Genomic DNA, 23758 nt, shown 5'->3' with positions numbered 1-23758 from the left:
GGAGAGGCAGAATAAATAGGGTTTCCCTTTCCCCCCCTTCTTTTTCAGTGCTGAAGGCAGCCACACTTCGGGTCAGAGTAATGGCAGAGATCACCAAGCACTTGCTAAAGCAGTTCAAGTTCACCAGGACACGTTGCGCACTATGTACTTTGCTTGACATGTTTTAATGTTTAGCGACTCAGTTCAGTACCGAGTTGGATTCACATGAGACCAGCTGCACTTAGACCAACAGTTGCCCAAGCTCCAGTGACAGCCAGCAATGAGTGATGCATCTTCATTTTTTTTTTTCCCTTTTTGCAAGAAAGCCTTCCGTCCGGGATTTCAGACTTGGTTACGAACTGCATTCTTATACAAAGCCCCACGATTGTTGGAAGTGTAGTTTGCCAAAATCTCTAAGCTGCCTGTTATAAAACAGACCCATATTTTATAATTAAATCAAGAGCTGTGATCTCAGGGCTTAGGGGAAAAACAAAACACAAAACTCTTCATTGTTTGCTATTCATTTAATTGCTTTTAATAATTTGGAGAGATCTAATTCATACTAAAGTTAATGGGCTAAAATGCTATTACTACAAAGGAACTACAAAGGAAAGCAAAGCATTTTTTGACTATTTATGAAGCCTTGATTTTGTTCTAGATGCATTTCCAAAATTTTTATTGTCAGAAGAGTGACAAAATTCTGTTTTTCAACTGTCTTACAAAGATTTTTCTCTGCGTGTCTAAGGGCAAATGTATTTTCTGAAGCTTGTTCTTGAATGTTTTTTATTGTGCTGCATTTAAAAATGTTTTTCATAGACTAAAGAAGAATTTTAAAACAGAATGAATGAACTTGTACCTAAACTTTTAATAGGTCCAGTTGGGTTGGCAGAAGAAAAGGTGCCATTTTTAAGAAAAGAAAAAAAACTTAAAGATTGTTTTTAAATCATACTGACAGCTAACTTCAGAATTTGTCATACAGGACTGTGACACTTACTCTCCAAAGTCTCTAAGGAATACGGGTCTGTGGTGATGAATACAGTACAATCCTCTTTCACTGTTATGTTTGAATTAATGTAAATGTTATATGTGTTTCGCAGTATTAATGTGATAGGCTAGATGCTATTATTTATTTTTATTTACTAAGGAGTGCTCATTATACTTCTGTTAACATATCAAGAAAGCTTTGGATTTAGAAATTAAAACCTTACCGTGAGGATGTTACTATTCCAATGCAAAAATATGCAATTGACTTTGATGCGAGAGTTCAGAGCTGCATGCAGTGGGTGTTTGTAGCCTGTCCTTTGGAGAAAGGCTTCTTGAGGCGTACACGCAGCGTAGCAGGTTTTACCTGCGCAGCCAAAGGCGCACACGAGACCAACGTTCTGCATTCATTCAAGCACAAGCAATTGTATTTTATTTGTGTTGATGATTGGTGAAGCAGGAGCTCTCAGAGAGGGAGGTGGTTCGATGTTGGTCGCGTAGACAGAAGTCAGAGAATCTATACAGTGAAGGTAAATCTTAGGAAACTGAAGTTTACTTACGAAGGGAGGTGAAGCCTTCTTCATTATGCATAAGAGTAAACGTGAGAGTTTTGCCATTCTCTTAAGAGAAGCATTAATGAACTGATAATTACTAGACAAACACTTCTGTTCTTTTGCACACTGGGTTAATAAAAAAACATAATAACGTATGAAAACCATTGCACTAATGATGATGCCACAAGCAGGTGTAGAAGAAGAAAGGAAAAAAGCCCAGGAAATGTGTTTATGCTGACTTGTTTTTGTTTGTTTTCATAGGATAACTTTAAAATCCGCCCTCTCAACATGTATTTAAAGATGTCATTCTCTTCCATTTTGCTTTGTCTTTTCCCTTTTCTCTTAGCAGATGCTCAGTCACTGTTGTGAGTCCATATACCTCTAGCTGAGACGGGCAGGGAGCTTTAACCAAGACAGAGGTCTGTGCCGTGCAGCAGGGAGCCTGGAGCTGGCTGCTTGTTCAGTAAGCTAGGAAGTGCAGTAAGAGTCCTAGGTACATCACTTAGTGCCAATTCCATATGTCACCTCGTGGCAGTGTGTTGGTGTTGTTTAGGTGAAATAACGATGTCAATCCTATTAGCAGATGAATTGTGTTTGTATTACTCTGATTTGTTGGTTAGCCTGCCAGGTCAGACCTTCGTCTCATGATGTGAATCTAGCTTTTGAGTGATGCTGGTATAACAGAAAGCAAGCTCCACGTTGCGTTGTCTGTCTTCCGTTTCCCAGCAGCCAGGTTGTGCATACCTCCCTTAAACGTACTGCTGACCTGCAAAAGCTTTTCCACAGTTGACACGTTGCACTTCTCTGTGTTTGCTTAATGCGTTTCAGATTTTGGATTTTGATTGGGCAGAGTTTTATATATGAATTTATTTTTATATGAATTACTCTTAACGAATACAAGAAAGATCAATCATTTTAAAACTCCGTTTATTTTATTTGCTGCTTGTTACGCGGAGACCTCTTGGATGTGAATTTAATCCTCCTTTTCCCTCTCTGTGCAGTTCTGGCATAACTGGCTTTGTACAGATGGACAGGTAGGGTGAGGAGGACAGACAATCTGTCTTGACCCCAAATCTCATTTTGGAAGCAGGTTGCGGGGCTCCCTGCAGCCTCTGTTGGATGCATTCTTTGGGCTGGCATAGTAGTTGTGGACTCTTCATCTGAGAGTAGCCGTCGTCTGTGGGTCCTCTTGGAATGAATGGAGATCTCTGTGTAGTTTTCCTTCCCTGAGTATGAAGAATTTGGGATGGTTACGTGCATTTCAGGCTAGGGACGTTGCTGCCTTTTGCAGTTTTTTGGTCCTCTATTACTGCCAATTCTACAGCTTGATTTCTCCCTCCTTTCCCTTGCTGCCCCCTTCCCCCTGACTGGTGAATAAATGAATAATTTAAAGCCTTTTTCTAAAAAATTGGTGATGAAGTACATACTTTGACAAGTACGACGCGCTGTAAGCCCAGAAGTTACCTTTCTGGCAATGTTTTTCGAATTCCAAGTATCTCCTATCCAAAAAGAAGAAGGAAAAGAGGTTGGGGAGGACCACCAAACACCTCAATCCTTACCTTGGTATTAATTGCTTAGCTCCCACGTGTTTTGTAAGAACAGCAGTATCTCAGGTAAACGCAAAGCTCGAGGTGTCTCTATCTCACACGCGTTCCTGCTATGGAAGTCATAGCTGGGGTTGGCAGTTATAACCACTAAGTCACTATGCAGCTCAGGCCAGCAATCACCAAATGTGTTTTACCCTCTGGCAGTTGTGTTTCGAGCCCATGCAAAGGAGTTGTGTGACTGCAGTTGCAACAGAGCACTGGGCAGGATCTCTTCCGTTGCATTCCCCGTGCTCTCTGTTATTTTCCTGGCAGTGACCTTCTGCTTGAATTCAGCTGTTGGTGCAAGCTGTCGTGGTGCTTAGCAGTCGGAAAGTTGATACTGATTACACCCTGGTGACAAAAAGATCTCATTCCCATTGCAGGCAGGAGCGCCATTATGGACGGACTGATGCCAGTACTGCAGTATTTCTTCTGTTTCAGAGCAGCTCACCTTTAAAAGAATGTGCTTGAGAGATGGACAGATATTAATGAGTTGCTGTGGATTCGTTTTCTGGAGTTTGTACTGAAATGGTAACACTATAGGAGCAAAAATACTCCAGTGCTGAAGCAGGTTGTGGAATCTCTGTACTTAGAGAGGCTCAGACTTGGCTAAGTAGGGGACTGGGCATCTCCAGAGAGCCCTTTCTGAGCACAAGGTTCTGTGACAATCCCCACAAACCACCATGTTAACAAAGATAAGAAGTTGTCTTTGTTCGTGTACTAGATGTAATACAGTATTGCTTATTTTTAGAAGTTTCTGCTCCAGTGGCTCAATGGAATGAAATGTCCACTCTGCCTCTTCTGCCACCTGGGAAACAGAGTTGAGTCAATGCTTAGGAAGAAATATCCCAATGTGAAACGTTGGAAGTAGGTGAATTTGTCTCCGCCTTACATGATTTTGGCATGTCAGATAGCCCTATGCAACAGTAACACTTCTCGTCTGTATGCACTGAGGTACGCAGGAAGGTCACTTCTGTTTATTAGAACTCCTTATTCTGACTTGATTCAAGTTACAGTGCTCCAACTATAATACTTGGATTGCAGAGTCACAGTCAGTGATCTTCCATGTCACAGGAGTTTTGGTTAATTTCCTCGCGTTTAGGTCTGTCACAAGGATCTTGCATAACTTTTGAAGTGGGTGTGGGCCCCGAGGTTCTTGTGTGCCCAGGTAGCTTTATGAAAAGATGGAAGTTGCTAATTGAGTTCGGATGCTTTTGAAGCTTTATCAGAAGTCGCGTGTGCTTGCACAGAGAGAGAGTTTGTACTGAAAGCGTATTGGGATGCGGAGTGCTTCGCACACTGCTGCCAACACTATTTCCTGCTGCAGCAGCGAATGGTCGCGTACATCTCTCCTCTAAAAACCCCAATCCCCTTCATGCCAGCGTGTCTGTACTGGAGACTTCTCCTTGTGCTGGAAGAGCAGGTGTGGGTGAGGCCATGCTGCCTCTTGGTGTCGCCCAGTAAGCATTTCTGGTGGCACAGGTTTATCTTACATAGAAAAAAGGAATGTAAAGAAGTTCTGTTGGTCACACTTGATAGCAGTGTAATAAAATAACTTTTCCTGTCTGTTTTTCTGTTTTAATACTCTTCTCCTTTAGTAACGTTTGTGTGTGTGTTTGTCCTGAGTGCTTTCTCAACTTCTAATACAGAACAATACTTTTTTTTTTTTTACTTTTATATTACATTTGGCAGTGGGCTTCTTGTTGTGCTCTTGCAGTCGTTTCTAAGGAAAACTTTCAGTAGAAGGTAATTGCACTGATTGTTCTTAAGTTCCCTTTTTACTGTAAGACTTTTTTTGGCATCTGCTGTAGCTGTTCACAAATACTGTAAATAGTGCTCTGTATAGCAGATCCTGAAATGCTGTGGATCCCAGTCCTTGCACTTCCATTGTAGGAATACTGCCATATTTTGCAGTCTTGAGATACAAGCTTTGGTTTTAAGTGTTGTTATACTTGGTTTGCATTATGGTATGAGTCCAAGGGCACAGTTGCTTTCTCATGTGTTTCCTGGCTTCTTTCAGCATTTGACTCCTGCCTTGTGTTGAGAAGAACCAACCTCTGTTGGCAGAATTGGTAGAATAATAGGGATTTGGGATGGAGGTTACTATGCTGGGATGCAAAACAGCAAGTTTTGTCCCCAGTGATTAGTGACTGGGAAGGTGCATCCCCCCAGGATGCTTTCAGTCTGAAGGAGATGAGGTTTGGAGCGTGTGCGTGGTGTGGTACGCAATCAGTTTCGCGCTTCAGTTGCTTTTTCTATATTGTTTTGTTGCCTGAAGTGTTAACATGAATGTAATGGCCTGGCCAAATCACTACAAAAGGTGTTTTTATAGAACTCTTAGTTAGCAAGCAGATGCAGTTAAAGGCTACCTCCTGCGTTCCTCTGCAGATAAATTAATTTGTGAAGTGAACCTACTCCTACAGCAGCCAAAATGCTCCCAGATCAGCTGTATTCTTACTGCTTTGCTCCTTGCTGCTGGTGCCACACTGTGATCTTGGACGCCGGCTTAGCTCCTTCTGTCTTCCTCGCGCGTAGCCGTGGCACGTGTCCACGTGAAGGTGGTGGTTGAAGTCTCAGAACTAGCAAGGCAAATCCCATCCAGCACCTCTGCTTTCGTGCAGTCGCTTCTGCCTTCATCTCTACCAGCTTTACCTTCTGCCCGTTCTCTTGCTGTGTTTGCATACTGTCGTTTCCAGATGAGAAATGTTTTCCAGCTTTCGCTGTTGGCTGAAAAATATCATCATGTTTTCATTGAAAATGACATGAAGGTGCTTGGAATATATTTTGAATCTGAGGTAAAATATATATATATAGGAGTTTTTTTTTTTAACACTTTTTGGATAAGTTGACGTGAGACTGTAACGTTGAGAATACTTCATTCCCTGCTCAGACCACACTTGATAAAGTCTAAAATGGAAGAAAAAAAAAAAAGATTTGGAATATGTTTGTATTGTGACTGTTCTGTGTGTCAGTTTGGTGCAAAGCCTTGGCCGTAACTCAGTCTTTAAGTAAGCGCACGCCAACTGAAGGTGCTTTAAATAACCTGAATGGAAACTGTCGAAAACTGTGCTAATACATCACTGTGTTTGCAGTGAATCCAAACAAGCTTCCTCATTTTATAATTAACCACTCTGCTGACAGAAATGCCACCTGGTTGAGCGCAGCATGCTGCTGTGCTTTCATAGCACTCCTCTAGCTTATGGGCTTGATGCTGCCAAAATCAGCATTTCAGCAATTAGTTAGCCCGGGATTACATGCTACCTGCAACGTCTTCATCTTTGGCCGTGGATGTGAATGAGGCTACTTTCTGGCAGGGATGGTTGCTGAAGTTCTGGTTTGTGGAAGAATTCTTGTTGAGCAGCGGTGAGTGACTGAATAAATAAGTTAATCTAATAATGGGATGGGATGATACGCTGAAAATTCTGTTCCATTTGATGTTAGAACTTCACAAGGCTCCCTGCAAAAGCATCAAGAGAAGCGTTTTGCTCTAGGGGAAGTGGCTCCTTTCAAAAATACTTCACTATGTCCTGCTGTTAGGAATCTGCAGGCACTGTTGGCATTGCTGTGGCCTGGAAGAGGTTTCAGGGTGCTGAACATACTTCTCTACGAGCACAACCTTATAAAACAACGAGGAACATTGTGAGCTTCATGGGAAGGTCTGCAAACCTGAAGGAGCATCAGGAAGAGCCCAGGGTGTCTAATAATGAGAAACACCATCTGTGCAATGCACCTACCCCATCCTCCATGGAAATCCAGCAAGGTGAAACACTGCACACAACCCCTGCCCCAAAGGGGCAGTGTTGGTGGGTAGGTCCCTGAAAGCTGGGCTCTGCTTTCAGCCTTTGGTATTGCAGAGGGTTTAGGATTTGGTTGGAGTGAGGACAGGGACGCGTGCTGAAAATTTGCAGGTGTGAAGGGTTCGTGAGAGCTGGTCTTGGAGTTTCGCACTTGGCAGTGCTAGAAATGTGAATGGATCCACAACGCACAGTGAAGGCTGGCTGCTCCCTTCCTGCTTTCTAAACAGCTTCAAAAGAATAACTGCTTACAGTTTGTCCCTGTACTGCCTCAACAGATGCATCTTAGAACTACCTGTGGCAGCTCGCCAACCATCCAGCCTACCCATCGTCCTGAAGAGCCTCCAGCTAGCATCACAGGGCTGTGCTAAAGGCCATATTTGTTTGTAAACTGGGGCTTTGAGTGCACAGATTGCCTCCCCCAACCTTTTGGATGTGCTGTACTCAACTGAAATACCAGCTGCAATAGCTGCTATCTCAGCAGCAGTTACAGATGTGACTTAACCTCAGTAAATTTATGAATTGGCCCTAGAACATAAATTTAAACATTTCGGACTCTGAAACGGGAGAAGAGACATTTCTGCCCATTTTGGTTTTGAGTGTGCTTGGCAAACATGAGCGGTGGGAAGGTCAGCAACCGAGCTCGGGAGTTTCTAATCCCATCACTGGTTCAGTTTGTGTTTTCTTGGTTAGATTTCTCATCAGAAAAGTGCGTATGATGTGGACTTTATTCTTTCCTTATCAGCTTTTCCTGTTCCCACATATGCAAACAGGAAGCTTCATTCTTATCAGGGTATGTAAAGCTGCGTGGCTGTGCTTGTCATGCACGCAACTCGAAGCAGATCTGGTGCGTGCTGTATGGGCTGTGGGTAGGATTGAGCCCATCGTGTAAATTTCTCATCTCATTTACAAGTGACAGGGCTGTTGTTTTATCTTAAATGCCATGTCTCTAATTGCCTGCCTGACTTGAATCTTTAATTGATCTTAAATTACCTCTCAGTGTTTAATTCCCAGAATGTCTCTAAATTAAATGAAGATTGTTGCATGTGCCCATTCTTTATTACCTAGTTTTTGGCAGCAGAAATAGTTTGCGTTTTTTGATGTTATGGAGGGAAGGCTGAGAGAGTGTATGAATTAGCTTATGGAAGATGGACTTGAGGAGTAATTACTGGTAGACCCTGGGAAAGCAGCACATCTTCTTTTGGGGGAGAAGCAAAAGCGAAACGTGAGGAGTAAGGTTCAGAATTACATATCCACGGGAAGTTAAATCATAAATTAGTTTAAATCAGAAAGCACATCTGGCAAAGTTGTGGGCTGTTCTCAAAGGCTGCAGTTTGGTTGGTGTGATTTGGTGTGATTCGGCTTGGAAGATGATGTGTGTACACGGGTGGGTGCGTGTGTCCACACGTGTTGGTGAAAGCCAAGTGTGACTTTCTGTATATAAAAATACAGAAGCAGAATTCTGCTGGGAACAGTAAGCACAACTTCACTGGCTGCTGTAGTGCTTTGTGAGGTTGTACAACCACAAAATCTCAGACTTGAGGGCTGTTCGTAGATGCAGATCCGACCCCATGTTTCTGTGCAGCAAGGTGGTTAACTGCTCATGGGAGGATGAGACAGAACAGAATGTATTAAATCCTTCGTCATTTAATTTGGTACATTGGAGATTTAGTGAACGTCTGCTAAGGTTCAGATCCTTTCTTTTAATATTTATATTTTTTTATTAAGAAAATGGAAAAAAAAAAAACAAAAAAGGAATTCAGAAATTTCACATTGTACACGCTCCCTTGAAACAAAAATGTTTCGATAACCATTTTAAGGGCCTCATTTCAAGTGGTACTAAGTGTGTGTTGACTCAGTTGTGTGTTGCACCTGTATTAGTGTCTTGTGTTTGCAGTGTATCAATGCTGTAGAGCTGTTTTGGTAAGACTAGCACTTGTCATACAAAAAAACCAGGTGTAGGAATTCCCTCACCTGACTTCTAAGTGCATCAGAGGCATTGTAGAGCTTATTGGGTAGCTGAGGAGTTGCTCTGTGTTGCTCAGAACTGCTGAGGCTCTGTGTAGGTGTGTAGAGTCGAAACGCGTTGTATGTATCTTGATGATGTAGCGTAATGTTTGCATGATGCTGTGTGGCAGTGCCACTTTAAGCCTTAACACAAGGATAAGTTTGTCAGATTATCTCAGAGTATGCAAAAATACTGTTCAATGAGGGTAGGGTGTTCCTATAAAGCTGAATTAGCAAAAAAAAAAAAAAAAGTCTTCTCTGAGATGGAAAGGGCACCGTGTAGATCTCTTACTGTGACCGACCTCTGTAGGCAGTGGCTGTCACTGTGGCCCCGCAGGAGCCGGGCTGATGCGTTGCTCTGGCAGCTTGCCCCAGTTCTCAATCCCCAGCTTTTTTGTGTTGGACGCCTTGTGCTCCCTCCCCCTGCTAGAAGATCTCTGCATGAAGGAGGATGACGACTTAACGCTTACTTGGGCGTTGGAAGAGCTCTTCTCAAGGTGTGTGCTTGCTTCAGATAGTGCCATCGTTCCCCCTTCCCGCGCCTGACGTCTGATCCTTAAACCATTTGAACCGGGGGCACACCAAGTAGCGGGGACCCAGCTTTCTCTATCCATTTGGATCTACCTCATTTAAACAGTTGGGTGCTATTTACTCAAATTATCGGTGAGATTGGCAAAGCGACCAAACCGCGCGTGACGGCCGCGCTCGCCGGAGGCGGCGCTCCGCAACCCAAACCCGTTGGGTTTCTTCTTCGCAGACAGCAGTGTTGTATTTGAGTTGTGTCCTTCGTGCCTTTGTGTTTGGTTTTTTTTTCCCAGTGCATAACAATCATAAGTCGTCGTCCTCGATTAAAAACGGCGAATGAATTTTAACCACAACGTTGAAATGAAAAAAAAGAAAAAGCAGCAAGGTAGTTTTAGCAAACTGTAAAATATTTTGCAGTGTATCTGATCAAAGGGTACAGTAGCACAGCAGAACTAGGCAAAGAGGAATACCCCACAAGAACTTCTTTTGAGATATATATATAATCCCTACCCTAGAGATACACCTCCCTGTGTCCATCCCTATGCATACATGGCGCAGCTGCGTGCACGTATACATGAAATGGAAGGGTACGTGGGCAAGGGAATCCAGCGTCATCAACTTTTCCACAGTTTTGTATTTAACAGTTTACAACTCTGTGTAAGTTTTTCTACTATGTAAACCTTTTTTACTTAACTAAATAATTCCTTTTTGGAAAATTTAAGTTGTGATATATGCTATCTTTTTTTGAAGTTGGGGGAAAAAAAATCAACTTTTTACCAATACCTGATACGGGGGAGGGGGGGAAATCTCTTCTGTACAATTGTATTTAGTTTAAATAGTACAGAAAAATTATGTATGGGATTGTAAAAGTGCTGACATTCCGTGGTGGCAGGACTTCCAAGTGTTTCCTAAGGCTTTCTGCTGCAGAGAGACTCGAACAAAAGGAAAATGCCTCTGTTAAATGTTTTTATAAAACTGCTCCATCAGGTCTATTCTTAAGCTATATTTTCTAAAGCCTAATCATCCTTTAATATGCTGCATATAAATTATCAGCATGGTTGCACTTTCTCAGTAATAATGTATGCCCTACAATTGGCTCGTGATAAGGATTTTAGTTTTTTAACAAAACAGATAGTACTTTGGGCAGAAGGTAATATTTATATAGGTACCTCAAGAAAAAAAAAAAAAGAGCCTGAATATGCTGCATTTTGTTCCTTTAACATTTTTCATGTAGCATTTGTTTGCTTTTGTTTTTGTAGTAGACGACCAGCTACCTGTTTGCTTCGGGGAACCCCAGTAGCGTTCTGGTTTCTGTTCGCTTGTAGGATGTAGCGTCCTGCCTTGGTTTCATGCAGTAGCTCGGGACAGGGTCTGCCCTGCATTGCGTATGCAACGGGGAGGGGGGACCACGAGGACATTTGCTTTACGTAGGTTTCGGGAAAAGGATACTATATTCCTGGCACAGACAATAGATGTTCTGAATGGTGAGTCTGTTGTGCACCACTTTCTTGACTCTTTTTCTCAAAAACGAACGCGCAGAGGTGTCAGCTTATTAACAAGGGAAGCCCAGCAGACCGAGCCCGCCCTGCCGCTCGATGCTCTGAGGCGGCTCGGCCGCGCTTCCCAACTTCTGGCTTTGGGGAGGGCTGCTCCCCGTGCTCTGCCCTGCTCCCCGAGCTCAGGGGCGGGTGCATCTTCTGCTTCTTTGTTTCTGAGTCAGTGAAAGCCTAAAAAGGCGCGGAGGTGGGGAGTTTTTGTTGAGAAGTGTTGAAGGAAGCTTCCAAGGCTGTGAAGTTGAGCATTTATTGTCGTGTTCTTAAGCTTAGGCGGGTCCTTTTCCAAGTTTGTTTTACAGCTTGCAAGGTTAAATAGTTTGCACTACTTTTGCAATAAACTCATGAAAAACCTAACAGTTTCTGTTTTGGTTTCTTACTGTATATATACAACTAATACTAAAGATTTAGCATAGTGTTTCTCACCTCAAAACATTAAGACTCGTAACAAGCTCAGAATGCTGTAATTCCTGACAAAATAATGATGTGAATGATATTTTATAAAGTTATTTTCTATGGTGTCAATTTTGTTTTGCCTCATAGTATGTCAATTAAATAAAATTCCTCATCTTTACAACTTTGTTTGATGTCTTCTTATTGAACTTGATCCAAAACCATAGATTACTTTGGTCTGTGGCTCAGAAGCAGTTGTTCCAAGTCCCGGTGGCAGATTCAAGACCGCACCAGAGCGGAGATCCTCACACTGCACCACACTGTCTCTTTTCAAATGGAAATCCCATATTTTGTGAGATGAGAATCTCCGTGTTGCCCAAGAGCCACGAAGGTCTCCTGGTCCCAGTGCTCTCCTGTGCATTAAACCCTCTGGATGCGTTTCAGATGTTTCCGTGGGTGCTCCTCTGCTTGTGTTGATTCCCAGACGCATTTGTTATGGGCTGCTTTGAACGTAACGCCTCGGAAGTGGTCCTGAAACGATGTATGGAAGGTTGCTGCCTTGGAACCCGCGTGCCTGAAGTCCAACTTTCTGTTCTGTTCTGACTTCATACCTACAGCACCCAGGTCTTATGTGAAGTAAGCTCTTTGTGTTTACAGTGCAGTATCAAGTCAAGGGGATAGCAGAGGTCTGCTGAGTTCTAACAGAGCCCAGTCCTGCGGGCAGACTCATTTTATTCATAATAGGAAATCCAACTGTTCCTCCCGTTTCAGGCAGAACTCTGTATTTCCCTTGGTTTTGAAATGCTACTTTGATGCAGACACAAGCTTGCGCTGCATCAAGCAAGACTCCTAGGGAATGGCAACGAGCTTGGGCAGATGGGAGGCTGCAGCTGGTTGTGGCAAACTGGCAGCTCTCTGAAGTCCCCATCGAGGTCTCTGGTTGAATTAATCCAGAAGGGTGTTCAGGTTCTTGGGGCCTTGCTCATTGCCAGAGCTTGTTCATCGGCCCACAGGAAACTTCTGAGAGGGATGAAATACAGTGATTTATAATTGGTAACCACAGTCCTTACGGCATTTTTGCAAGCTGAGGAGGATGGGAGCTTCACTGCCTTTGAGCAGCCTGGGTGTGCTGGGGAGGATCTTGCGTGCTAGTACTGTAGGAAGGAAAACAAAAATATGGATGTAATAGCGCTCGTTCTGGAAAGCTTCCATCCCCTGGCATGTGTTCTGCTGTCCAAAATTTCTGAACGCTTCAAAGAGGCCAAGATGCCCTGAGAAGCACTGTCAGCTTCCTGCCTTGCAGCTGCCTTCCCTGCTGGGCAGAAGCATTCCAACAGCTGCAAACTTTCAGAACCAATTCTTGGAAAAACGAGAAGAAAAGCAGTGCATCTCCTAATGAGAGCCTGTTCAGGGCGACTCATCTTGTTGAGCTTCAGCCATTTTATCGTGACCTTTCCCATAGTAGACAGGGATAGAAATGGCTCTGAGGGCCTTGGTCACAGCCTTGTAGCACCTAAAGGAGTAGTGTAGCGGTGTCATGGAGGAGCGTGTTCCTTCTGTGGAGGCAGGAAGAGGCTGCATCAAGCCAAGTCGTGGTAGTGGAACTGCTTAAGGCTTCATTGCCAGCTGTTCCCAAGCAGTTCGGGCCGCCTCAGGCTTGGGCTACAGGTCTGAGGCAGCAAGGCCGCGTTCCCATCAGTTACAAATGAAAGTGGTTCTCAGGACAATGAGGTATAGAAGGGGCTGGTGTGGAGCACCTGTGGCCGGGGGCACCTCTGCCCAGGTGTGACCGTAGCCCAGGTCTGTGGCTAACGGCCTTCAGCAGCAAATAATACTGGTACTGAGCAAGCACTGGAGAGGGGCCTCTTACTTCTGTGGCAGAATTTCCCACTTCAGGTCTCACCAAAGTGACCCTCACGCAACTGGCCACGATCTAACGTGTCCTCAGTTTGTTTTCCTTCAGTCCCAAGGTGCCACTACTCCTGCTGTGCCAGTGTGTGCACGTCGCTTTGTAACCTGGAGCTGGTGGCTGACCACGCTGAGCCTCCTCCCCAGGCTCACAATGGCAGCTTTTGGCAAGAAACTGCTACTGTCCTTTACAACCCATGCATGGCACTGCAACTGGCTGATGAGAGAGGCATGACGGATAACTGGGTCAGCTCCAAAGAACTGGTGATGGAAAATGCCATTCTAAAACGAAGCTGAACAGTAACTAAGCACACTTGCCCTCGAGGTACGTGTGCTCAGCGTAATGACACCTTTGTTGGGGGCTGTTTTAGATTTTTGATTCTTTGGTCACGACCTACCTACCTGTGGGTCAGGTATTGCAGCAGTGACTTCACCAACAGGTGACTGCTCTGGAATCGGGCTGTTGTCGCCCTTCCACACAACAGGTGTGGTGGACAGTGGTGTTGGAGTGCCCCGCTGTTTTCCCTTGTTGCCCAATACCTTGTTTATGCTACAGGCTTACCATTCAACTTTCCTCTAGGGTGAAAGAGGCTCCTTTTATTCCCCCAGAGTGGGCCAGCATTACATACACCAAGCGCTGAGAAAAACACTGTTCATAATTTACCTCTCTTACCGCAGGCGACCTCTCCCACCCCAAACCCTCAGTGCTCAACTGTCAGTTTCCCACAGCTCTCCATGCACTCAATAATTAAAAACCTCAACCCTTTCAACAACAGCACAGTTCTGCATCCCCACTTGGGAATTTCTCAAGGGGTAAAACACCACATAGCAGGGTTCCTGATACAATACAGTTTTGTTCTGTGGTAAGCTGAAGCTGGAAAAAAAACTGTAGGAAGTTTCTGCACTTCCGCCACTTTTTCCTAAAAATATTTATTGTAAAAAGTTGCACATAAAGTTGTACACAGGACAGTTGTTTTTATAGTAACAAACAAACAAAACATTCAGCTACGCAGCTCTATCACTCGAGTGGTAAAGGGGTGCTCATTCTCAACAATGCACACTGAACAGACTTCAAACAACACGCGTTGTGTTGGAACGCCACGGGCAAACCGCAGGCGGAGAGAACTGAAGCAAGGTTCTCGTACGTATTTACATTATTATCTATCACATCTACTTCTTACCAGCACGGCTGCCGAAACACATTTGCTGTTGGAATGGCTCTCATCTTCTGCTCAGTTTCTGTGCGGATGTGCCAGTTTAGGCTGCATTACAGCAATTGCTTTTCTTTTTTTTTTTAAAGCAAAACAACACTGAAACAGAACGCTTTTTACAAATGGGCTTGGTCCACTGCTAACGCCCTGCCAGTGTTCCAGAAAACTGGGAAGGATTTCATCACTTAGTGGCTCCCCAAGCAAGAGAAGACCAGGGGTAGCAGATCCTGTGTAGAAAACCTCCCCTCACCTGAGAAACACAAACTGGGGAAGGGCTCCCTTGTAATGAGTGAAAGAGCTTTTGGACCGAGAGCTGCCTGAAAGGAATTGTACGTTTGGATAACGATTGTCTGAAGAAGTCATTTTCAATAATCTGAGCAAGTTGTGCTGTCACATTTACATTAGTGCTTCTCTTGCCACCACGTTTCTGAGGGAAGAATTCCATTCTCCAGAAAGTACACAGTTCAATTTTTAAACTTCTTAAAGCAAAAGCAGATGGCTCAGTGTATAAATACATCCAGCATCTGGATTCTCAGTCACAAAAATAACATCCTTTATACAACAGAAAATGGATCAGCTATGAAGTAGCTCTCCACCAGCCTTAAGATCCAACAGCTTCATCCACAGCTTCATCATCATCCTCGTCATCATCGTCCTCTTCGTCACATTCCCCCAGTTCTCCATCTCGCTTCTCTTTTTCAAGCATTTTTAGGTATTTGCTAGCTAGGATTTTCTTTGGCAAGATATCTGGAAGGGAGAATTGCTTCTTTTAGTCACTTTAAGTACTTCCATTGCCTCATTCATAATGTTGCATTCATACAGAATCACAGAATCGCAGGGGTTGGAAGGGACTGAATGCCACTAACCAACATTATCTTAGCTAATAACCAATTGAGTTAGTCTGACATACAGATGTATCATAAGTGGATAATTCCTTTTCTTTTTTTTAATTACAAGTATCGTTATCTGTTTGATGTTCAATTGAATGCTCAATTACTCAACAGCCTTTGACAGATTCAGTAGGACAGCTGTCTTACCTGACTTCTGTGTTCAGCTAAGATACTCATGCAGGGCAGTAATGATGGCCATGAGACAAGGCAAAACAAGGCACAGTGAGAAAGAGCTGGCTACAAAAACCTCATTCTCTACCTGTATCCTATGTCAGTGCCCTTTCTGAGCGAAGCATTACCAATACATTCCAAGTACAAGTGAAAGGTGTGTGTGCACGTGTGTGAACATATGTAAATGTGCAAATTAAAAGAGGGAGAGGAACCATATGATGCATATGATGCCTTTTTAGAAACAGGACTTGCAGATTTAAATGCGTGATTTTTGAGCCACATAATTTGTCACATCTTTTTTTAGGTCTTGTTTTACAGGCTGAAAGCTTTTAAATGGAGTTGTTGGCATGTCAGAAACGCTTACAGCGATATGTTGAGCACTAATTACCCTGGTAGTTTTGCAACACCAAAGAAATCCCTGTCCACAAATAAGTGTTTTCAGTAATGTAGCTTATGAGTTTGATGTGAATCACAGAATGGCTTGGGTTGGAAGAGACCTTAGCTCCAAACCCCCTGCCGTGGGCAGGGCTGTCACCCACCAGATCAGGCTGCACAGGGCCCCATCCAACCTGGCCTAAAACACCTCCAGGGATGGGGCATCCACAACTTCTCTGGGCAACCTGTTCCTGTGCCTCACCGCCCTCTGAGTAAAAAATTCCACCTAACATCTAATTTAAATCTCCCCTCTTTTAGTTTAAAACCATTCCCCCTTGTTCTATCGCTATCAGATCATGTAAAAAAGTCAGTCTCCCTCCTGCTTATAAACTCCCCTCAAGTACTGAAAGGCTGCAATGAGGTCTCTCTAGATGCTTTTCTTTTCCAAGCTAAACAAGCCCAATTCCCTCAACCTTTCTTCATAAGAGAGGTGCTCCAGCCCTTTGACCATCTTTGTGGCCCTCCTCTGGAGCTGCTCCAACGGCACCATGTCTTTTTACATGGATATATAAGGGTGCCTAGCAGAGATGAGCGCAGGAGGAGGAGTGAAAGAGTAGCTAAGTGTGGCAGATTGACATCCACATGGTGAACAAGACCTTCTGTGCTGTCACTCAAACATATGTGTGAATCCTGAGAAGTTCGCTCCTTTTTATTTACATGGTCATGACTTTTCCTAGCTGATAACAAAGAAAAGCTTCGCAACAGCAGAATGTTAAATGAATCACAGAATGGTTTGGGTTGGAAGGGACCTTGAAGATCATCTAGTTCCAACCCCCCTACTACAGGCAGAGACACCTCTCTCTAGACCAGGTTGCTGAAAGCCCCATCCAGCCTGGCCTTGAATGCTTCCAGGGAGGGAGCATCCACAACCTCACTGGGCAACCAGTTCCACTGTCTCACCACCCTGACCTCTTCACAGGGAGCCTGGATTTAGTATGCTGACAAAGAAGACACTAGCATGCTGAATAAAGGGGAGCACCGCTGAACTTTTCAGGGCCACAGTTCAGCCTGACCATCCCCAACCCTGTCATTAAGCCTTTAGCTATATGATTTTTTTTCCATATATATATATATACCAGGAGAATAATGACCAGCAGGAGAACTGGTCTGCGCCCTCACAAAACAATTCAACAAAATCAAAACTTCAAAATTACACACAGGATTACCACTGCTCTATGGATACCTGCAAGGAACTGAAAGGTTTCACACTCTTCTGCAGTGTGGGACAGGTCGCTGTACGTGAGAGCATTCTTCTCCTTGCCTCTGCCGTGTTTGTAGGAGTACGAAGCCAAATACTGAACGAAAAGCTCCTGAAATTTAAAGCACATAATATTGATTCGGATATACAGCTGCCAATTTGATCTCCAATTAAAGACACATGTAGCACATTTAACTGCACGTATACAAGGCGCTGGACGCGGTGGCACTGAGCGAAGAGGCGCTACCGAGAGCCCGCCCGGCCCAGAGGGGAGAGAAGGCGGGAGACGCTACCGTGGCCTTAGCGGTGAGGAAGAGCGCGTCCTGGTTGATGCTGGACACCTCCGGCGAGCTCTTCATGATGACGCGGATGCGCGAGAGGGGCAGTGACACCAGCCGGTTCTCTCCGCCGCTCAACCTCGCCGCCATTTTGCCCCCCCGGAGCGGCCCCGGCCTTTCACCCCTCATCCCGGCGAGACGCGGGCGGCCGCCGCTGCGCGGCCCCCTGGGAGCTGTAGTCCGCGGCCGCCAGAGGGACCCCGCGCGCCGCCGGCGAGCGGAGGCGGCGGGACTACAGCTCCCGTGAGGCCGCGCGCTGACCGAGCGGCGGGAGGACTACGAGCCCCGTGGTGCACCGCGCAGCGCCCGGCGGCGCGGCGGGATGTGCTCCCTCGCTCCGGGCTGGAACGCGACCCAGCGCGCAGCCCCTCCGCGCGGGTGTCGTCCCAGGGCTGGCAACTGAGCGCTGGGAACCTGTTTTTAATGGCAATTAGGCTCTTCCTAAATATAATCCAAGTAGAGGCCAGCGGCTACGGGGTCATGAGTGTAAAGTGTAATTAGGGTTTGCTAAACACCTCTTTAGCTGCTGTAGTCCAGCAACAGGGAACGCTGCCTGGTGATCCTGGCACTTAGAGGCGTGTTGGGTGTGGAGAGCACGAGTAAACTATGAACAAATGACGGCGGTGGGGACTTTATTAATGCATTCCCTGCATACGTAGCACCTACGCTCTGCGTTCAGCTGAAGGCAGCGTGGGGCTGGCCAGGTGACCGCTGGTGTATGGGAAATGGCTGTGGATGCGATCTGCCTGTGCTTCAGAAAAGCCTGGGACACTCTCCCACCGTGTTCTGGAGAAGCTGTGGGCTGTGGCTTGGATGGGTACGCAGCTTGCTGGGTAAAATACGGCTGCATGGCCCAGCCCAGTGTGATGGTGAATGGGGTTAAATCCAGCTGGCGACCGGTCACAACTGGTGTTCCCAAGGGGTCTGTGCTGGGGCCAGCCACATTTAATATCTTTATTGATAACATAGATGAGAGGACTGAGTGCACCCTCAGTACATCTGCAGATGACACCAAGTTGGGAGGAAGTGTTGATCTGCCAGGGGTAGCAAGGCCCTACACAGGGATCTGGACAGGCTGGATTGATCAGCTGAGGCCAGCTGTATGAGCTTTAACAAGACCAAGGGCCCAGTACTGTGTCACAACAACCCCATGCAATGCTCCTCTTCTCCAGGGTAGCTAGTGACAGGATGAAGGATTATGGCTTTAAGTTGTGCCAGATAGGTTCAGGTTAGATACTAGGTTCAGGTTAGATACTAGGAGGAATTTCTTCTCTGAAAGAGTGGTCAAGCAATGGAACAGACTGCCCAGAGAAGTGGTGAAGTCACTGTCTGTGAAGATGCTCAAGAAATGTGGAGATGTGGCACTGAGGGCCTTGGTTAGAGATGTTAGGCATGGATGTGATGGGCTGATGGTTGGACTTGGTCTTAGTTGTCTTTTCTGCTCTTAATGATTCTATGAATTTATGATTTGATTCCAGTACCATTAGAGCCAGGAGTTGGTGTGTGCCTATCTGCTAAGAGCTGCTATACACCCACCAGGAGTTCAGCACTCACTAATGGCTTTAATCAGGAGTTTACTGTGTGCTTTACAAACAGCGTGCTTTTCATTTGTATTGGAGAAATCTACCGAGACTGCTGATTTGATCACTATTTAGCATTAGAGGGGAGAATGGAAGCTTTTGCAATCATGTACAATAATAATCACTTGGAATTCAGGGCAGAAAGGGACATTCCTGTAACAGAAAATACAAGGAATTTGTTAACACGATATTAGAAGCTGATACAGAATTTGGCAAGTGCGTAAGGATAAGTCTTTAATACAGATGATACCCGATTATTAAGGGAAGATGGCACCTTCAGTAGATGTCAACACCTTAGTACAGGGATGGTACAGCACAGCAGTATATGTTCACTGGCTTTAGGTCCAACATCATTGCATTTGGATACAACTTTTACAGTTAAGTACTGACAATCAAAACCTCTTGGACTGCATAATTCATTTGAGATTACAACACTGGTGAAACCACTTTGTAGATTATATCCGAAGTGAAGTGTTATGAACAATGATGCTGTATGTGTATCGATCAGGCTCAGTTCGTTTGATCCTTGTAGTCTTGTGACACCTTGTGGAAATAGTTGACATTACTATAACAGTGAGATTTACACATTTAAGCAACTTCTCTTCAGAGTTTCTCCACCACTTGGAATTAACTCGTGCTGGAGGATCTCTGGAGACTGAGTAGCCTAATGGCAATGTCAAAGCTCTAGACTGTTGTGTTTACAGAGTCACAATCCAATTATCTCCTAGAAACAATAAAATATTAACTATTCCAATTTACACAAATTAATTAAGACAGTAATAACTGTCTTAATTGATACAAGCTGTCATTGCTTTTTTTTTTTTGTCTCATACGGAAGAAGTGAAACAACAAAACGCAGCTGAGCTGAACTAGAACAATAGACTATTTTGAGTTGGAAGGGACCCACAAGGATATCATTGAGTCCAACTATGTCAAAAAGTGTTCCCAAAACCCCCTTCCAGCCAACGCTACAGACTAGAGTCATAACTAATGACCATTGGCTATATTAATGAGACCAAATCTTTAGTGTGCTTTTGTACCACTGATGTCATAACCAAATACAATGTGGGCATTTGCCACCCAATTAATCGTCACATCAATATTGGAGAAATGAATGTAACAATCATTTCTCTGTGAGAAATGCTTCTAGTGACATTCTTGGCAAAATTCTGTGACAGAAAAAAGTTATTTTCTGTATTTAAAAATGCTCTCTTGTACATCCCTTATACCTAAGTTTAGCCAAGTTTGAACACACCTGTCTTCCCTCTCCAAAGGTGTGTGCAGCTTCCTAGCTTCACATTCTGCCTGAAATCCACAGAACTGCTCAATTTGAAAATCTCTACCATCTCTAAATTCACATTGAAGCAATTTACACCAATTAAAGGAAGACATCTAAATGAAACTGCTTGTCCACAACCTCCAAATAACTGTTAATCCTATTGAAATTCTTGTGCTGAGAGTGCCACTACCTTTAAGTCACATGCCTCTTTCTATTCCAACAAGCACCTGCACTGGAAAATTTGAGACAGAGGCTGAAAACTCTCCCATGTCCAAGGATTTGGAAACTGAGGCTGAAGGCTTCTTTTACTTACTCTGTTTTGGCTGAGTAATAGAGGTGTAGGGGAGTCCCTGCAAGAACAGATCATGCAATTTTCCTTTCTCGTGACATCCAGACAACAAAAAGATGGTTTGTTTGATGATCTGTCTTGATAAATGGATAAATACTTGGGCCAAACTGCTCCATGGGGAATAGAGTGGTGGCAGGCTTGTCTTCTATGGGGAGAAATAGCATGCTGGACAAGCTGGTGTCAGCTGTGAATGTGTGTCTGCTCTCCTTTGTCACTATGGAGTAGGAACAAACTACTGAAGTGAGGAAAAGACTATAAGAGATGTTCATTCCCAATGTTCAGTAAGCAGATATATACGTATGTTTATATTTATATACGAGGTGAAACTTACAGAAGCAGAGTATGGTTGCTGAGTGTTGATTTCTGTCTCTCCTCATAGCCAGTACATCAGTGATGTGCAAGTAAGTTTGCAGTGTGTCCCTTGTGTTTTCATCTGTAATGTATCTGTAAAGCTAGTAAATACCGTGCATCGTACATATACACATCCAGCTGACAGCTCCATTTCTTCTTCACTGAGACTTGTGACACATCATGGAGAAATATGTCCTTACCAAGTTAATAAAATAATTAATCTCCTAAAAGGGGTTAAGAGCATTCATTTATCTACATTAAAAATTTAATATTTGTGTGTTGGAGATAAGTTTGTGCTCCAGGTGACCCTTCCCAGATTCTGTAATCTTTCCCCAGCAATGCACTTGTAACAAGGTCTCCTTATTGTGAGCTTTGAGGGATCTCACTATTAATTATCAGCTCAAAGCTCTTAATTTTTATATCCCTGGGAGGTTTGTGTAGATGTAGAAACTAATTTTAAAATTGTACGCTTTAGGAAATTTAAAGACTTAAACTTTCTAAAGGAACTGTTAATGCAAGTCATTTTCTCCAGTCTTCTTTTTGGGAAGACTGCCCCACTCCCATTAATTGTCAGTAAATGAGACTACAATGGTCTTTGGGCTGCCTGCATAAAGAATATCAACAATGAATGCTTTCTCAGACCATGTCATAAAGTTAATAAATTGAGTTATTTAGACCCTCTCATAATTTAATATCATAGTTAGGAAGAGTGGAGGAAAAGGACCTGGGGGTGTTAGTTGACAGCCAGCTGAACATGAGCCAGCAGCATTCCCAGGTGGCCAAGAGAGCCAACGGCATCCTGGCTTGTATAAGAAATAGTGCAGCCAGCAGGAGCAGGGAGGTGATCATCCTTCTGTACTTGGCACTAGTGAGGCCGCACCTCGAATACTCTGTTCAGTTTTGGGCCCCTCAATATAAGAAAAGAGTAGTGTGGCATGAGTGACGTGGTTTAGTGGGCATAGTGGTGATGGGCTGATGGTTGGACTAGATGATCTTAGTGATCGTTTCGAAACTTAATGATTCTATGATTCTGAATTGATCATCAAGGTTCTTGGTTACATGAAATACCTCAGGGTGCAGTCTCAAAGGGTAATGGGTCTCAGAGGAGAAGGGATGTAAATACAGAGGCTTGGCACCACCTTCAGTCTGGAGAAGCATGGATGCTTTCTGGGGCCTGCAGTGGCAGGGATGTCCTGTCACCTCGAGTGAAGAATGGACAACTTTGAGAATCAGTCCTGATCAGGGACACCTACAGCTAGATCAGGGTGCTCAGAGCCCTGTCCAGCCTGACCCCGAACATCTCCAGGGATGGAGCACCCACCACCTCACTGGGCAGCCTCTGCCAGTGCCTCACTACCTTTATTATTTCATTTGAATTCTGCCTGATCTCAAGTGTGATTTGGGCAAACGCTGGGGAATGTCATTCTGAGAATGGTAGCTAGGATGCCTCAACTAGAAAAGTACCTTAGTTCTCACGTAAGGCTCATGCTTCCCAGAGACTCCAGGATTTTTATTCATTATTACTAACTTCAGGACCAGGAAATATGAGGGTTGCTCTTTTCCACCAGTAAGACTGAGAGCCTCTGTAATCTTCACTTACACAGCAAGGAAAGATACGAGCAGTTGGGATTCACCTGCCAGGCGACGTGCGTTCATTTGAACGACCGCGCATACACTTTAACGAATACCCCTTCGAGGATTTTCCATCTTCTCAGCCAATCTTCCCAGTCCCGCCCGCCCCCTCACAAGAGGCGAACGCGGCGCAAAGCCCGTCCACCACAGCGCTCCCGCCCCGCGCATGCGCCGCCCTGCGGGCGCCCATTGCCGTCAGTTCCGCCGCCGCCCGCCCCGCGCGTCCGGCAGCAGCAGGAGGGGGCGGCTCCCGTCCCGGCTGTGAGTGCGCCTCTCCGCTCCCCTCAGCGCGGGACCCTGCGGCGGCCGCGCTTCTCTCCCCTCACCAACCCCTGAGACATCCCCCTTCACCTCACGCTGCCCCTCAGCCCCTTTCCTTACCGGGTGCGGGGTGGGAAGCGGCCGGGCGCCCAGCGAAACGCCTTCTTTTTGATGTCAAAGTGGGTTCGATCCTCTTTCCTTGTTCGTGCGGTGCCAGCTGAAAGCTGTGCTGCTTGTTCCTGGTGGTGGGTGCAACTCTGGAGCCGGCAGATCCCCGTGGTTCGGGGGTCACGGAGCAGCACAGGGCTCGGGCTGTGCCCGTCTGTAAGGGACAGCCACAGAAATGCAGTTCGGATTAAATGAGGGGGGAAGGAATCCCAGATATTGAAATCCAAACTATTTGCGTGGTCTTCCTGCTGAACTTTGAGGGAATAACCACTTAATTCTCAGTAGTGAGTACTTTGGACCTGATTTTCGTGGTCCTTAGGAAAGCAGTGATGGCTGTGTGAAGTTTGGCCGTTCTCTTTGCTGGTAGTTCACACTGCGCTGTGCACGGGGTCCTGTACTGCCCCAGGGTGCGTTGTGGAGACCGACTGCAAAGCCTGAGGCTCAGGGAAGCCTGTGCTGAGAGTTCAGCATTTTCTCCATGGCCCTGTTAGTAGGGTGCTGCCTTGTGTGCTGCATTGACTTACATCGCTTGCACCTGTGTGAAATGATCTGGTTGAAAAAAAGCAAATGTACAGGTGTTTTTTGGAGGCAGTTTAAAGCAGCGCATAGTATATA

The 23758-nt window shown here is 45.0% G+C and overlaps 3 protein-coding genes across 9 annotated transcripts in view; 2 read left to right on the top strand and 1 right to left on the bottom strand.

Moving 5' to 3' along the window:
* Positions 1–11553, top strand: part of AGO2 (argonaute 2, RISC catalytic component) — a 55672-nt gene extending 44119 nt beyond the window's left edge. For all 5 annotated transcript variants that reach the window (XM_021387139.1, XM_021387137.1, XM_021387138.1 and 2 more), the window contains one exon: positions 49–11553. In XM_021387139.1, the coding sequence (XP_021242814.1) occupies positions 49–157 (109 nt within the window). In that variant the 3' untranslated portion in view covers positions 158–11553. The remainder of the gene's footprint in view (positions 1–48) is intronic.
* CHRAC1 (chromatin accessibility complex 1) lies at positions 14192–17667 on the bottom strand. Its single transcript, XM_021387142.1, has 3 exons — positions 17479–17667; positions 17171–17297; positions 14192–15238 (listed from the first exon to the last, which is right to left on the bottom strand). Exons 1-3 carry the CDS (start codon positions 17650–17652, stop codon positions 15093–15095), a joined length of 447 nt encoding a protein of 148 aa, XP_021242817.1. The 5' UTR covers positions 17653–17667; the 3' UTR covers positions 14192–15092.
* TRAPPC9 (trafficking protein particle complex 9) overlaps positions 22875–23758 on the top strand; it is a 472762-nt gene continuing 471878 nt past the window's right edge. For 2 of the 3 annotated variants that reach the window (XM_021387135.1, XM_021387133.1), the window contains exon 1: positions 22875–22975. The gene's annotated coding sequence lies outside the window, so the exon portion shown is untranslated. Of the gene's footprint in view, positions 22976–23002; positions 23155–23758 lie in introns of those variants that run through there. The other variant, XM_021387134.1, reaches the window with a different exon arrangement.

This window comes from Numida meleagris, chromosome 2 (genome assembly GCF_002078875.1).
Source record: "Numida meleagris isolate 19003 breed g44 Domestic line chromosome 2, NumMel1.0, whole genome shotgun sequence".
NCBI classification, from domain to species: Eukaryota; Metazoa; Chordata; class Aves; order Galliformes; family Numididae; genus Numida; species Numida meleagris.
Note: the sequence above shows the minus strand (reverse complement) of the source record. Positions and strands in the feature narration are given on the sequence as shown.

Coding starts and splice junctions, on each gene's coding strand:
- CHRAC1 (XM_021387142.1), bottom strand. CDS start 17,652: ATGAGGGGTGAAAGGCCGGGGCCGCTCCGGGGGGGCAAAATGGCGGCG. Junction 17,298..17,478: donor TCCTCACCGCTAAGGCCACG/GTAGCGTCTCCC, acceptor TTTAAATTTCAG/GAGCTTTTCGTTCAGTATTT. Junction 15,239..17,170: donor AACCTTTCAGTTCCTTGCAG/GTATCCATAGAG, acceptor TCTCCCTTCCAG/ATATCTTGCCAAAGAAAATC.